The sequence below is a fragment of the Schistocerca nitens genome, chromosome 5 (assembly GCF_023898315.1).
Source record: "Schistocerca nitens isolate TAMUIC-IGC-003100 chromosome 5, iqSchNite1.1, whole genome shotgun sequence".
Taxonomy (NCBI): domain Eukaryota; kingdom Metazoa; phylum Arthropoda; class Insecta; order Orthoptera; family Acrididae; genus Schistocerca; species Schistocerca nitens.
In genome coordinates this window covers 80,056,288-80,073,227 of record NC_064618.1, presented here as the reverse complement: position 1 = coordinate 80,073,227, position 16,940 = coordinate 80,056,288, and the positions used below count along the sequence as shown (strand labels likewise).

General features: G+C 41.5%; 1 protein-coding gene across 2 annotated transcripts in view; it reads left to right on the top strand.

Annotated features, from left to right (window-relative positions):
• LOC126259898 (mitogen-activated protein kinase kinase kinase 13) overlaps positions 1-16,608 on the top strand; it is a 379,295-nt gene extending 362,687 nt beyond the window's left edge. For both annotated transcript variants that reach the window (XM_049956979.1, XM_049956980.1), the window contains exons 11-12: positions 14,369-14,582; positions 14,691-16,608. In XM_049956979.1, coding sequence (XP_049812936.1) covers positions 14,369-14,582; positions 14,691-14,795 — 319 coding nt within the window. In that variant the 3' untranslated portion in view covers positions 14,796-16,608. The remainder of the gene's footprint in view (positions 1-14,368; positions 14,583-14,690) is intronic.
• The last annotated feature ends 332 nt before the right edge of the window (positions 16,609-16,940 follow it).

Below are 16,940 nucleotides of genomic sequence, written 5' to 3'. Positions count from 1 at the left end.
AGTTGTCACTTAATGTTTAAACTCCAAAGTTGCAGCATTGTTGTGTCCAATATAGTCTGCAGGCAGCCACCACAGTGCATTGCTCTCAGCAGCAATAGAAAATTGCTTTTGAGCAAAATGTGAAAAGATCAAATTAAAAATCTCTAATTCACATACAATGTAGGCCTCTGTAGTGTCTGTCAGAAAAACGCGAAAAATTCAAATAAAAAATTTTGAATTTACATACAATGTAAGCCTCTGTAGTGTCTCTCAGCAAGTCAAAAATCTATTCTTAATTGTAATTATAGGGAAAGAGTTGCACTGACTTTTCTGAAAACATATTAAATTTTTCGTGTCAGACTTACCATGTCATAGCTCAAAAACTAATGCTCTTACAGCAATACAGTTTCTTTTGTTTACTACTAAAATGTCTCACTCAGCAATGAATCTTTTAAAATTTTCATATTGCATTGTGTTTCCTATACGCATGCTTCTGAAAACAGCATTTTTATGCAGCTGTATTGGTATTTAACTCACAATAAATATGAAGTTTAAAGTTCCTATCTTGTACAGAAATAACAAAAATTCAGAAATTTACAGATAGTATTGCTCTCAGTGGTATGTCTATACACAACAAAAATATTTTCTTAATTTTGATTAGGGCTGGTGTTATGTTGATTATTGAAACAAGAGAAATTTTCACATCTGGAAAAGTTTCCTTCTTATCATTGCAAATCTCAAAAACTACTATACACATGAAATAATGTCTTGATTTCTATACAAAATGAAATAATGGAGTCTAAATTACAATAAGATGATGATGTGTAGTGGCTGAACAATATTCATTTGTCTAACAACAAGAAAGAGAAATTGATTGAATCAAGTCACAAACACTAGATTTAATGGGAGTAAGAAGATCATTAGAGTACACTTACGCTATGTATTTGTGCTAATGAGGCAATAGGAAGATGTTGCTCAATGCAGAGTCAGTGGTACCATCGATATCACTGCTCCTAGTGACAGATATTATCAAATCTTTGACACACTGTTGTAACACAGCTTCATTCTTCCATGCTTCCTGTATCACTCCTTTCATATGAACCACTACCTTTTGCCAATCTTCTGGTGTCACTTTATTCACCTGCCTCCTTCAAAATCCATTCCACTTCTGTCAACATAAATTTTTTATTTTCTGCAGCAATATGACATTTAACCCATGGCCCAAACCAGTTCTGTAGTGTTGAAGTGGCAACAGTAGGGAGGCAGTCTGAGCACTTTATGCCCATATTTTTTTGCCATTTCATCCACAGTGTAAACTGGATTCTTTGACGTGTGTTCTAATAATTATGCCTGTGTCGAGTTGCTGTCAGGCTCTATCTTATGTTTCTCTAATCAACAAACAATGTTGTTTCCCTTTGTTGCCTTTGTGGGCACCCTGCCTTGTATAACAGAATGATATGGAGCATTATCCATCACGGTTATAAAGTTTTTCATTAAGTTTTGAACTACAATGTCTTCAAACCATTTCACTAAAGTATTGTACTTCATCTCTTCATGCCATTCGGAGATCTTGTTTGAAGGGATTAACAACAGACAACGAAACCTTTTGAAATTCCAGCATGTGCTACAATTAATATTTTGCCTTTACTGATTGGTGCTGCCATTCTACTGCCGATGGTATCATCTGCCCCGGTTTCTTGCAAACTGTGTCTTGCAGTCACCCACATTTCTTCAAGCTAAATGATATCATCAAAATTTGTACCTACTAATTCTCTAAGAAAGCAGCATCGCTAGACTGCAATATCTTGGTGTTCCATTAATAATTTGCAGCCACAAATGTATTTATAGTGGAATTCTAACTTTTCATGACTTATAACAAGGAAAGTTCACTAACCTATCCACTGCTTCAAAGATAAAATACAGCTTCTTGAGTGTCAGATAATCCTTCCTTGAATAATACAAACATATCTGATGAAGAATCCATCTTCCTAAAAGGAGTCAAGATTTGTGGCCCTCCTCTCGAATTGCCTATTCTTCCCACGTGTCTCCAGTTTAGATGACTCACCTGATTCTTCTTTCACAAATTTCTCCTTGCAGATTCTTATCACTAATTGTTCTCTACTTTGTAGAGCAGCTGCATTTCTCTCCACCACTTTATCCAAAGGAAGCAAAGGAAGTAGAGGTGCTCCTGCATCTCTCTCTCTCATAAAATACTCCCGCATGGATCACACAAATGGCTGAATATAATCACATTTGTTGAAAGTTTCCTAGGAATGCACAGCCAAGGTCTGTCCCTCTTTCGCCTGCTTTCATTATACATTGAAAGGCATGTGAAGCTGAAAGTTGCCCAAACCTCTCACTATGATGACTTCGTGGAGACTGGCTGGCACAGTGCTTCAGGCTTGGGCAGTGCAGCGCAGCAGAAGTTGCAACACAGTCGGAACCAACAGTGCCAGGCTTCCATTGGTATATTGGCGGTGGGAACCACACAGCATGCTACCTGCCAAGTGATAACTAGTTTAAATCAGACTCTAAGTGCTGACCAGAGAGTAGTTTGTTTTTATTTTCGCATTGGCCTCTTACTATTTATCAACATAATTTCTTGAATTTCAAAAAATGTGTGTTGGTTTCAGTTGATAAACAGGAACAATAGAAAAAATTACAGATTATGTTAATAAGATTTTTGTCATATGTATACAAAAGTAGTTTTATTGGACCTGTATGTAATTCAGTGTGAAAGTTGTCAGGTTACACCTGCATTTCAGTAACTCACCATTGCCTGGTGAAGCAGTTGTCAGAGCAAAATTATACTGCTAATAAATAGGCTTACATTTAAAACTGAATACAAAACAAACCACAGCAGTCTCTATCAATCAACTAATTAATTAAATGTGTTATTTTAGAAAAGTTTTCTTCACTGTTTAGAATTATTTCATCTACGCTATTACATTTTAACCACATAGTCCAAACAAGCTGATGCATGAAAACTTTGGCAGACTGACTGAAAATATCCATACAGTCAACACATGATGTATAAGGTCCCTTACTTCATCAGACCATATTGGAGCACCACAAGCAGTACTGAGAACTCTGAAATATGTGTCAATTTAGTAAAATCAATTTTACATACAAAGTAAAACTGATGTTGACACTTTTTGTGGCTATGTTGCTGTTCTGAGGAATGAATCAAATTGTTTTCTAATTATTGGCATTATTTTGTGTCTCCAATATCCTCCACTCCTTATTTGCCACCCTTTCAACCTCTGAGACCCCACATATCACAGGATGAAAATTCATTTTCTTTAATCTTCATGAATTTGGAATAATTTCATGATTTTACTGAAACAATCTGATGTCTTTTATTGTGAGGAAGAAGAGGAGAATGGTGGTGGTGGTGGGGGGGGGGGGGGAGGAGAGGGAGAGAGAGAGAGAGAGAGAGAGAGAGAGAGAGAGAGAGAGAGAGAGAGAGAGAGAGAGATTGTTAGAACTTTCGTGAACACTTGTTGACAAACTGCCTGTTGATTTCTGTCTTGGGCTCTTTGGCCAACATTTGATGATATTTATGATGTTTTGCCAGCACGAGTGGTTGGAATTGTCAAAGCTTTACACTCCATTGCTGGCGGTGGACTGGAGCCAAGCTCATAGCCGCAGACTATATGTACCTGATGCACCAATGTCCAAGGGCTTCTCAGTTGTCATTTCCAGTGCAGTTGTCCTCTTGCTACGTGCAACAATCATTCGCTGCAGCACGGGAATCCAGGATCAGTTTACCTTGATACTTTCTTAATTATTTTTGAAGCTGTTCTCATGTTTGTGTATCTCTCTCATTCCAACAGAAACTTTTCCACATGTGCATGGTATGCAATATATGCCTGGCATTGCAAGTGGGTCCCTTTTCTCCTTTGCTGATCTGAGACTCAACTTTGATCTTCTTTGTCAGTTTGTAAATTGTGCAATATACAGCTGATTCTGTCCATCACTCTGCAAATGTATGGCAGAAAAGCCTTACCCGACATTTCTTTTTCCAATGTTTCACTTTGCCGAGTGTTTGACTCTGTCATACTTCTGATATAACTTGTTGAGTACCCATTGCTCCTTAGAACACTTTGCAGGTGTTTCATTTCACATCTGAGGTGCTGCAGCTCAAATATTCATCTCACTCACTTTATGAGTGTATTAATCATGCCTCTTTTCTGGCTCAACTGGTGATTTGACAATTTGTACAGATATTGATCTGTGTGTGTAAGTTTTTGATACACATCGTTTCCCAGATTTTCACCATCCCTTGTGACCAGCACATGTAGAAATAGTAGTTCTTTGTCCTTTTCTATTTCCGTGGTGAATTTTATGTTGGCATGGAGGCTGTTCAGGTGTCTTAGAAAGTCACCTAGCTGTTCCTCACCATAGCTCCATACAGTGAACGTATCATCGCATATCTGTACAACACCTTAGGTTTACAAGGTGTCAAATCCAGTGTCTTTGCTTCAAAATGCTCCATGAAGACGTTGGCCACCATTGGACTAAGAGGACTACCCATGGTGACACCTTCTGGCTGTTCATAGAAGTTGCCATTTCACATACATTAACTCATGGTGAGACATGCATGAAAGAGGTTGGTGGTGTTTTGCTTCTCAGTGAAATGTGCTTAGTCTTTTATGTGTGTATCAGTCTTCCCCATGTGCGGCTGGAGCAGAGAGGCCAAGTGTTTTGCCAGTTTACTTGTCGGTGAGCCAGGAGCACTATCAGACCTAGTAGAACATTATTCTTATCGATCATTGGTAATCCGTACAGTCAAGTGGTATGGCTTCTGTGTTGCACAGGTTCCTCTGTATATCTGCCTAATCCGTACAGTCGAGTGGTATGGCTTCTGTGTTGCACAGGTTCCTCTGTATATCTGCCAGCAGAGAAGACGCCTTGATTAACTAATTCATATTCCATGTGATATGCTGCATCGGGTCTGTGCTTTGTTTTCAGTACACCGTCGGTTCTAATAGGTCCCAGATCTTCTGATATTATGGTGGTTGCATTCCCCTTATCAGTAGTCAGTACAATATACTCTTGTTAGTGTTAAGACTCTTGACAGCCTAGCTTCTCTGCTACAGCTGCATGTGGGAAGACTGACATATACATAAAGGACTCGTGTCATTTCATTGAGGAGCTGAGGAAACTAGAACTTGCACCAAACTACATCCTCATCAACTTTGATATTGTTTCTTTGTTTATGAAAGTGCCAGTCAGTGACTCTCTGGAGCATATTGGTTCCATTTTCCCCACAAAACATCACCAAGCTGTTTAGTGCATGTCTCACCACAAGCTGTGTCACGGGAATGACAACTTCTATAAACAGCTGGAAGGTGTCGTCATGGGTAGTCCTCTTAGTCCAATGGTGGCCAACTTCTTCATGGAACATTTTGAAGCACAGTTGGCATCTTGTAAACTTAAGGTAAGGTACAGATGTGTCAATGATACTTCTGCTGTGTGGAGACATGGAGAGGAGCAGCTCAGTGACTTCTAAGACACTTCAACAGCCTCCATGCGAACATAAAATTTACCATGGAAGTAGAAAAGAACAAAGAAGTAACATTTCTACATGTGCTGATTACAAGAGATGGTGGAAACCTCGACACTGTATCGAAAACTTATACACGTGAATCGATAGCTGCACAAATTGTCATATCATCACCTGGGCTAAAAAAGACATGATTAATACACTCATAAAGTGAGCAAGATGAATATGTGACTCACAGCATCTCAGATGCAGAATGCAACATCTGCAAAGTATTCTGAGGTGCAATGGGTACTCCACAAATTATATTAGAAATACAACAGAGTCAAACGCTCGGTGAAGTGACACGTCGGACAGCAAACGACTGTTGCTGGTAGCAAGAGGAGGACCACACCAGAAATGACCGAGGAGAAGCCTTGGATCTTGGCGCATCAGGTACTTACAGTCTGTAGCTGCGAGCTTGGCTCCAGTCCACTGCCAGCAATGGAGGGTGAAGCTTTGATAATTCCAGCCAATCATGCTGGTGAAATGTCAGAAAAGTCGTGGCACAAACGTCGGCCGAAGAATCTGAGAGAAACAAACAGGCAGTTTGTCGGAGTGAGTCTGTACATTTGAACATTATGATTGATTCCTTTGATTCAACAACAATAGGTTGCTTATATCTGATATAGAATTCATGCCCCCAAGGGGGTCCACAACTCTTTTGTGGATACGTGTGTAGCGAGCACAGGACCCCGAGCTAATGTGGCCCTCCTTCCTTTCTGGGCTGCATACCTTCCCTTTCCGCATCCTTCCCTATCCCCCATCTTCGCCCCCCCCCCCTCCCCCTCCCCTCACCTCTGGCTATTTCCTTCCCCTTCTCCCCCTCTGGGAGTATGGTTTGTGCCTACGTCCGGAGACGGACGCTCGTAAATGTAACGCATTCTTCGCCTTCTCTGCTTGTATGTCTTTATCCTTCCTTCGTCCTTCTCTTTTCCTTATCTCTTCTCTTTACCCTTTTCTCTGCTGCAGCATTTGAGACCTCTACTCTTTCCTTTCCCTTTCTCTTTCTTCCTCCCTGTGCGTGTCTGAAGGCTGACCCACAGGTTTTCGTGCGTAGCTGGTGACGGGGTAACGCGTAATTCCCCGCCCCGGGTAGACAGGTAGGACACGTACGTACCCCCTGGTAACGGCCAGGCCCAGGGAGGGGTGATTACCCGAGCTGATACCTTCCGAAAGTGCCTTGGTCCCTCCGTCAGTTTGTCGGGAGGTGTGACCTGAGGTGTGAACAATAACCTAAGGCGGGAGTGCCCTCAGAGAGGGCCCCCACAAGGGAGGAGCGCGCCATCGGAGACGCCGGTAATCATGGGGGATTTTCCGCAATGGTTTCCTCACCTTCCACTATGTCTGCTCATAAGCGCAAGTTCACTGAGTCTCAGCCACAGACAGTTCTTCCATCGTTGCCACAGTTCCTTGTTTCTCGGTCTGACGAAGGTCACGACTTCTCCACGGTCAACCTTTCATTATTCAGAAAGGTGTCGACGCAATTGCAGGTCCTGTAAAGTCTTGTTCCAGATTACGGAATGGCACCTTGTTGTTAGAAACAGTCAGTGCCCTCCAGGCACAAAAATTGCTGCGTACTTCACAGCTCCACACCTTCCCTGTCCGGGTTGAAGCGCACCACACTTTAAATTCTTCACGTGGAGTCGTTTATACACGCTCCCTCGACGGATTGTCTGATGAGGAAATTCAGCACTACCTGTCTGACCAGGGCGTAACGGCTGTTCATAGAGTTATGAAACGGGTTGACACGAACATCATTCCAACCCGCACTGTCTTTTTGACATTTGACAAAGTTCAACTCCCATCGAAAATCAAAGCAGGCTATGAGATAATTTCCGTTCGCCCTTACATCCCAAACCCTACGCGTTGCTATCGGTGTCAGCGGTCCTGTTCCAATCCGGCCAAATGTGTTACGTATGGCAAGGATGCCCATGAGGGTGCTTGTCCACCTCCATCCCCTCGTTGCATCAACTGTATGGGTGACCACGCTGCTTCCTCTCGAGACTGCCCCATTTTTAAAGACGAAAAGCTCATTCAGGAAATCAGAGTGAAGGAAAAGGTGTCGACCTTTGCTGCTCGAAAATTATTCGCCAGTCGACAGCCCACCGTGCCTCAGACAGGAAAATACAGCACTGTCCTTGCTGCTCCTCGGCCAACAAAGAAGGCAGCCACGCAGACTTGCGACCTCACCTTTAGTGCCACGGTCGTCAGATCGGCCAGCGCAAAGATTGCCCGTTCAACCTCACCACTTTCGCCTGCCCACTCTATGGCTCACCCTTCATCGGGTTCTGCTAAATCTCGAGCCCAAAATTCAGACACCAAGTCTTCGAAAAAAGAGCATATTCGTGAAGATTTTTTACGTACCCCAACTTCACAACCATCGGTTCCTCCTTCATCTAAACATCATGTTTCCAAGAAGGCTACCAAGAAACCCAGTTCATCTCCTTCTCCGCCAAGGCGTGTCTCATCTACAGCACCACCTGGCGGAAATTGCCCTCGGCCGTCTTCTGTGTCGCCGAGGCGCACTGCTGGCGGCCGATCAACCGGCCGATCGCTGGTGGCAGGAGCTGCTCCTGAACAACCTATGGATCAGGATGTTCTGCCCTCGGCTGAATGCCATTCCATGCTGTCGGTCACAAGCTCTGAGCAGTCGTTGAGTTGACGGCAACCTGAGTCGCATTCCTCCATTTTCTGTTCACCCTATGTCCATTATCCACTGGAATATCCGCGGCATTCGAGCTAATCGGGATGAATTGTCGATCCTCTTACGATCCTACTCGCCGGTCATCTTCTGTCTTCAGGAAACAAAGCTGCGTCCCCATGACCGCTTTGTTCTCCCCCATTTTCAGTCCGTCCGATTTGATCTCCCCTCTGTTGAAGGCACTCCAGCCCATGGAGGACTCATGATTCTTCTCCATGAAACTCTCCATTATCACCCAATCCCCAACAGACGTTATTCTTACAGCTGCGGAACGTTCAATACCACGCACCTCCAAATTGCCCCGGCGCCCCCCGGTTCCTTGGTGGAACGAGGCATGCCGTGACGCAATACGTGAGCGGCGACGTGCTCTTCGTGTTTTTCGCCACCATCCTACTTTGGCCAACTGTATCCGCTATAAGCAGTTCCGTGCACGATGCCGTCGCGTCATCCGCGATAGCAAGGAGGGAAGCTGGAAATTCTTTATTAGCTCATTTAACACCTTCACTCCCTCCTCGGAAGTTTGGAGTCGGATTCGACGGTTATCAGGCGCGCCTAGTTTCTCCCCAGTCTGTGGGCTCACTGTCGCGCATGATACATTAGTGGACCCCGTCGCAATTTCTAACTCATTGGGTCAACACTTTGCTGGGATTTTGAGCTCTTCAAATTACCCGCCAGCGTTTCTCCCGAAGAAACGTGCATCGGAAGTGCAACCTCTTGCTTTCTTCTCTCAAAATCGCGAAAGCTATAATACTGTTTTCTCCATGCGGGAACTCCAACATGCATTCTCTTCTTCTCGCTCCTCCGCCCCAGGACCGGATGGTATTCACGTCCAAATGTTGTTGCATTTATCAACCCATAGTCTGCGTTACCTCCTTCGCCTTTATTATCGAATTTGGACCGACAGTACTCTTCCCAGACGATGGCGGGAAGCTATCGTCGTTCCTGTTCCGAAACCTGGAAAGGACAAACATCTCCCCTCTAGCTATCGCCCCATTTCTCTCACGAGTAGTGTATGTAAGGTTTTGGAGCGTATGGTGAATTGCTGTTTAGCTTGGTGGCTGGAGTCCCGCAGTCTTTTAACACCTGCCCAATGCGGTTTCCGAAAGCATCGTTCTGCAGTTGACCATCTTGTTGCTCTCTCCACTTATATCATGAACAATTTTCTCCGGAAAAGCCAAACAGTAGCAATATTTTTTGATCTGGAGAGAGCATACGATACCTGTTGGAGGACAGGCATCCTCTGCACACTGATCTCTTGGGGCTTTCGAGGTCGGCTGCCCCTTTTTCTTTGCGAATTTATGGCAGAGTGCACATTTAGAGTGCAGGTGAACACTACTCTCTCCCGTACTTTCTCCCAAGAAAACGGGTACCCCAGGGCTCCGTGCTGAGTGTTCTACTGTTTGTCATTGCCATAAATCCAATTATGGATTGTCTCCTTCCTGATGTCTCGGGCTCCCTCTTTGTGGACGATTTTGCGATCTACTACAGCTCTCAACGGACCAGCCTTCTTGAACGTCTTCAAGGATGTCTCGATCGCCTCCACTCTTGGAGCATCGAAACCGGCTTCCGCTTTTCTCTCAGTAAGACCGTTTGTGTCAATTTTTGGCGACGTAAGGAGTTTCTTCCACCCTCCTTACATCTAGGACCTGTCAACCTTCCATTTTTGGACGTCACTAAATTCTTGGATCTTATGTTTGACAGGAAACTGTGCTGGTCCTCCCACGTTTCCTATCTTTCGGTTTGCTGTCTGCGATCCCTCAACACCCTCCGTGTCCTAAATAGTAACTCCTGGGGAGCGGACCGAGTGGTCCTTCTCCGCCTCTATCACGCCTTAGTGTGCTCGAAATTGGACCATGGAAGCGTAGTTTACTCCTCTGCTCGGCCGTCTATTCTTCATCGTCTCGACTCTATCCACCACCGTGGATTACGTTTAGTGTCTGGTGCTTTTTACACCAGCCGTGTGGAAAGCCTTTATGCTGAGACTGCTGAACCTCCGCTGTCCAATCAGCGAGCAGTCCTTCTGAGTCATTATGCTAGCCATCTGTCTTCCATGCCTGCTAATCCAGCCCATGACATTTTTTTCGACGCCTCCTTTGATGTAGGGTATGCAGGCCGCCGCCCCTCCTCCCTACTACCACCGGGAGTCCGCTTCCGTCAACTGCTCCATTCTCTTTCCTTCCGCTTTCCTAAAACCTTCTTGACAACTTGGGGTACAGCACCGCCTTGGCTCTGCCCCCGGATCTGCCTGCTCCGTGACCTTTGTCAATTTCCCAAGGATGGTACCCCTTCACTTGTTTATCGTCGGGCATTTGCTGCTCTATGTGCACAAATGAAGGAAGCCACTTTTATTTACACTGATGGCTCGAAAACATCGTTAGGTGTAGGGAGGGCCTATATTGTTGGCGACACCCCAAATCAATTTCGGCTTCCCGACCAGTGTTCAGTTTATATTGCGGAGCTTTACGCTGTTCTCCAGGCTGTCCACTACATCCGCCGCCATCAGCGGATACGGTATCTTATCTGTTCAGATTCTCTCAGCTCTCTCTTCAGTCTCCAAGCTCTTTACCCTGTCCACCCTCTGGTCCACCGGATTCAGGACTGTCTGCGCTTGCTCCACCTGGGGGGCGTCTCGGTGGCGTTCCTCTGGCTCCCGGGACATGTTGGTATCTGTGGAAATGAGGCGGCCGATATAGCGGCCAAGGCTGCAGTCTCTCTTCTTCGGCCAGCTGTTCAATCGATTCCCTTCGCCGATCTACGGAGCGTTTTATGTCGTCGTGTTGTTCTTTTATGGCACGCACATTGGTCGACACTTCCCCATAATAAATTGCGGGACGTGAAAGCTCTTTCTTGTGCTTGGATCTCTTCCTCCCGAACGCGTCGTCGGGAGGAGGTAATTTTAACTAGACTCCAGATAGGGCACTGTCTTTTTAGCCATCGATATCTTTTAAGCGGCGATCCTCCCCCACTCTGTCCCCACTGCTCTCAGCTGTGGACGGTAAGATACCTTTTAATTGAGTACCCCTATTTTACTCCATTACGCGCCCGTCTACAGCTGTCGCCTGATATATCGTCAATTTTAGCAGATGACATGCGCTCGGCCGATCGCGTTCTCGAGTTTATTAGTGCCAGTGAAATGACGTCAGTCATTTGAAGCTTTTTTTGGGGACAACCAACCCCTTTCTGCAGTGGATTTTTAAGCCTTCCTTCTGCTTTTAGTTTCTCCAATTTTTTGAATTTCGTTCCCATTGCTGGTGGTTTCCATTTTCGGTTTTTACTGTTTCCTAAGTCACGGACCGGGCGCTAATGACCATAGCAGTTTTGCGCCCCAAAAAAAAAGAAGAATTCATGGTCCTTACTAAATAGCATCTTTTGCTCAAAATGAGTGGTCTCCGTGACAGTCTGAAAAATTATCCTCACTTGTGACCTGTTGTCATTGTAACATAGGTCTTAATCAATCTTACTGATCCATTTCTTTCTCAAATTAACTACTGTTTTTCTTTTGGGTCCATACTTTTAAGTTAGTTGATCCAACCATCAATGCAGATCTCTTGTAGTACCTATTCCAATTAGAATCAATGACATCTTTAAATTCCTCATCTTGTTCCTCCTCTTTTTCTTAACCACAGTAGTTAGTAAGAAATTAGTCATTAAGATGTTTACGAGTTTTCATGTTTGTAGCCAAGCAGTCATATTTTCGTTCTTGATATTTCAATGAGTTCCCTAGTTGTGTAAATTAGTTGTTAAACATAGTTTTGTTCGCCCACTGTTTGGATTCCAAACTAAACTGTGAATAGTATATGCTGGGAGCAGCCTAACAATTGTTTTCTGGTGCCATTAAATGATAAAACTGTCATCACATATTCAAATCCAGTAGAAATGTTACCTGAAATGCAGCACAATTTAAGTAAGAAAAATACTGCAGACAGTTCACTTCACTAAAAGGATTGACACTCTTTTGATGTGATTTAATGTTTTTAAAAAGAAGTATGAAGCATTCTGTTGCTCTCACTTTAAACAGTTCTTAAGCTGCTTGTGGATCAACTTTATCAGATATTATTCATATTTATTTTCTGTTAAACTGGTGAAGGTATGTAAATAGAAGGTCTGTCAATTATTAGTATACAACTGCACTCTGTGTCTTGTCAATTTGAACAACATGGAGTGCTGAGAAGAACCATTACATAGTGGCTGTTGTCAGGTTGAGTAATCCAGTCAATAAAACTGTGTAAGTTGTGAACAGAATTAATTACGATATTTGATATCACATTGAGAAATTGAATTTGTCACACCCATTGGATTTTTCAATGTTTACAGAAGACAAGGCCACTAGGGAGGGAGGGAGAGGTGGGAAGCTCACAAAAATGATTTACATCAGATTACTTTTAATGGAATAGCCACATATTGTGTAATCAACAGAAAACTGAGAAATTACAACAACAAATTGATTCAACACTCGGAGACAAACAGAATTAATCAAATTCTGTGACAGATACAATGGGAAGTGATAAAACTGGAAGGTATTTCCTATGTAAAAATACTGACAATATGAATTTAAGAATCAGTGACATCAGAGTCACAGATAAATCCTTCAGTTAGTGTGGAGACAGTCAACAGCCAGCCAGTTTTATTCAGCTTTGAAAATGACTTATTAAGGATTGTTTTAAGAATGCCATTTGGGCTCATCCTCTCACATTGTTTCCTTGTATTGCTCCTTCTAGAATGATTGCAATGAACTGGTTGCGAAACTTCCTGACAAATTGAAAGTGTGCGGCAAGCCAAGACTTGACCCTGGGACATTCATCTTTCACAGGCTCCTGCCCTACCAACTGAACTATCCAAGTATAACGTGTGAACTTTGCAGTTTCACCTTCCAGACTTCACACAAGTTCCTCTACCAGAATACTCAACTATCATGGAAAGCAAAGGTCTCAAATTTAAGACATGGTCCGGCACACACTTTTAATCTACAAGATAGTTTCATATCGGCACACTCTGCTGTATAGTGAAAAATTTCTTCTGTATTATTATGTGACCTACCCACTTGTATTGTCTTCTGTAGGTTGTTTTCATTAATGTTGTTCCCTCAGCAAGTCTTTGAAAGGTTGATGGGTCTATCTGACCATTTTATCTTTAATACTGTCTCCAACAACATACTTCAAACATTTCAAGAGATTTCATTTACTTTTTGTTTATGATCGACATTATGTGCTATGCTCCAGATGCAACTGTTAGTGTTTTTTCCTCTGCAGTGATAAGTGGACTTATTTGGATTACTTCTGAAGTCAGACGCAAAGTCCAAAATACTCAATGTAGTGGGTTTTTGGAGGTAGGGTTGAAAACTATAAACAAAGTTTCAAAAAGACTGACAATGCTTACAAATTATTTGTAGGGAAATACCTTTATTAAATTGCTAACCAACTGCTGAGTGCCATTAAATTTGCGTTTCATTTCAACACAAAACAACTGATCTGGAGTGGAATGTGAACTGATTTGAACTTCCTGGCAGATTAAAACTGTAACCCAGAAACACTGTCTTTTGAGGGGGGGGGGGGGGGGGCAAATGAAGTTTGGGAGATAGGAGGGAGGCATTGGTGGAAGTGAAGCCCTGAGGGTGGGTTTGGGTTGTTCCAAGATAGCTCAGTCCGTAAAGCACTTGACTGTGAAAGGTAAAGATTCTGGGTTTAAATCGTGATGCGTCACACAGTTTTAATCTTCCAGGCAGTTTGATATCAATGTATGTCGATTTTTACTTGTATAAATTTAACATGGTTTTTATTATGAAAGTGGCTTGGATACGCTAGACATCAGTAGGTTCTTGATAGTGTGAATATTACATGTGGAGTGTGAATTTAAACTATGATGATGTATTCGCAACAACAAATGCAACATTTTTGCAAGGGTGGACATAATGTCTGTGATAAAATGCATCAACTGTTGGAAAGTTATAAGTAATCTTTTATTTTATATATTAAATCAGAACTACTTGTATGACTCAATAATCAGCTATAACTATGACTGTCTTTATCAGTAGTAAAATGCAAAGACATCAGATATATAATTCACAGCTATGTCTTTAAAATGAATGTAAGCTATCTATGTACATATTCGTAATGGCAATGAACTATTTTTGTGTTATACAGCATTGCTCGGAGACCTATTGCACCAGGTGTGAGGTCCCGCAGATACAAGCAAGCAGTGGTTGCTGCAACACTCAGCAATTTGTCAGACGAGGAAAATACTTCTGAATACAGCCACCCGCCTTCTAGCCAGTGTTCCACCCTGGAGAGCAACCCAGACCTTTTAAAGTCCATTACGAATTTAGGCAACAAACGAGCACATAGTGACTCCCAAGATGTAAGTAAAGATGACTGTAGTTCTCATAAAGTTGATTTACTGAATATTATGATTAAATGAAGCAGAGAAAAAGTATAATAGTGCTTAAAATCATTTCTTGGTTTACAGGGAGTAACATCACCTGGCAGTTCAGATTCCGAATCGGACGACGTAAGTGATATGACTATTGGAACACAGCTAGCGAACTCGCCGAAGATAGAGACAATTGTCTGATGGCAGGAATATTCGACATACTCCTTTCCACTGAACTTGATTCCTTTTATAATTAAGTTAAGGTTGTTTTTAGTAACATATGACATTTTAAAATTTATGTATAATGTACAATCATTATATACGGAATGTGATGAAGTTTAAGAGGTATGTCGTGACAATGTTGTTAATTATAAGGCAACATTCCAGAATTTTTACATTAAGAATCAATTTAGTTTTGGCTACAATTAGTCACATTTTCAGGCCACTTTATTTTCTGCAAATTATTTTTTTGATATAGAGAGCAGTCTGTAAGTCACATAGCAGAAAAATTAAGTCACATCACAACAATAGGTTTGGCATGTGCTAGTGTTCACTGTTGACAATAGAGAATGATCTCACATTAAATGTTCATCACATTCCTTCTAGCTATCCATGTTTTAATGGTGTTTGCATCATGATGGATGCAGCTGAGATATTAATAATTTTATTTATGTTGTCGTTGCATGTAGACGTATTTTATTGGGCATCAAGCTGGTGCAGTAAAATTAGTCAAATATTTTACATTCCATATCAGAAGCAGTATTATTTTTACATGTTACTGAAATTTGCTTTGAGTGATAAAGATTGTAAAACATGGATATATTAATGTCTGAATTGTGGTTTAAAGACTGAATCTCAGGGACAGGAGTTTGACAGACAGACATCACAAAAATAAGTTCACATTCACTGCCACTCAATGACTTATGCATATGTACAAAGTTATTTAATTACATATATTTCTCAAAGTAATTTGTGTAGATGCATGCTATCAATATTATAATGTTTATGCTGTACAGGTCAAATAATGACATATTGTCACACACTGTAGATCATTTTGTTGTTACTATACTTGTAGCCATCAGATCCTCCCAAGTAGTTTCTTACAGCAAGGTATTTTATTTAAGAAGAAAAGAGAGACTTTAGCATAACTATGCTACTGGTTATTGACTGTACATAAGCAGCACATCTCATTCAGATTTCATGTACTGTGTATTTTATAATGCCTCTAAACCTATTAGTGATTCACTGTGACTGGCCTGAAATATGATGAGTGTCTGTAAGCTTCTGTCATGAATGAAGTGTATTCACACTTCAAAAATGTTGCTCTTCTTAGTTTATAATTTGTGTGTGTGTGTGTGTGTGTGTGTGTGTGTGTGTGTGCGCGCGCGCAGAATGGCAAAGAATACTTTTTCTCCATTCCTACAGTAAATTAATTTTAGAGAATAGTATTGATTATTATTTCTTTCCTCAGTGCACCTTGCATGAAATTGAGATTCCTAAGCATGACTGTCAGACACTCAATATTACCATGACATTCTTGTGTGGTTGTGTAATTTTTAGATTTTTGCTGTTCAATATTTATTTTTTTAAGTCTGTGTAAGATATTATTAAGTAAGTTTTTTGTTACTCTGACACTAGCGAGATGATGCAATATGTTCATTATAGAAAGAAAAATGTAGATGATATTAATAGTAGCACAGATTCTTTACTTCAGATACAGTGGAAGAGTACATTCAGAGTTCCCCATTTAATTCTCACATTCAGTGTAAAGAGAAGAGTATATTTGTGTACCTCACTTAGATTGCAGAGCCCATTAGCTGCTTCTACACAGTCTCTGTATATAATTATGATGATGTAAATTAGATATTCCAGTAAGCTATATATAAATATATAAACGGAGGCTGTGGAGCACTTAAAAGTACTGAATAAAATATTTCATTCCAAAAGTACAAGTTTCTGTAATGTTTAATCTATTCTATGAAATATGTTAAAAATGTCTAAAATAAAGTGTCTGCCTGAGAGAAGTTTTTGATTTTATAAATGACTTTTCTGTTAGCTGCTCTGATGAAAGATGTTAAATTGGTTCCACACTATTTACACCTGTAAATGTTACATACATTCATCGTGTTGTGTGTTAATTTCAAAGTATGGCTGCTGTACACATGGAAATAAATGATCATCATCTCCTTTAAAATGCAACGTTCAGTGATACACAGAAGTTTGCAGCACAGTCAAAATCACCAGTTAATAATTGTTACTCGAAGCTAAAATTTGTCTTTAAAAAAATGTCAATGGAAATGTAATGTTTTATTCTTATTAACTAAAAGAATGTGTCACTACTCAACA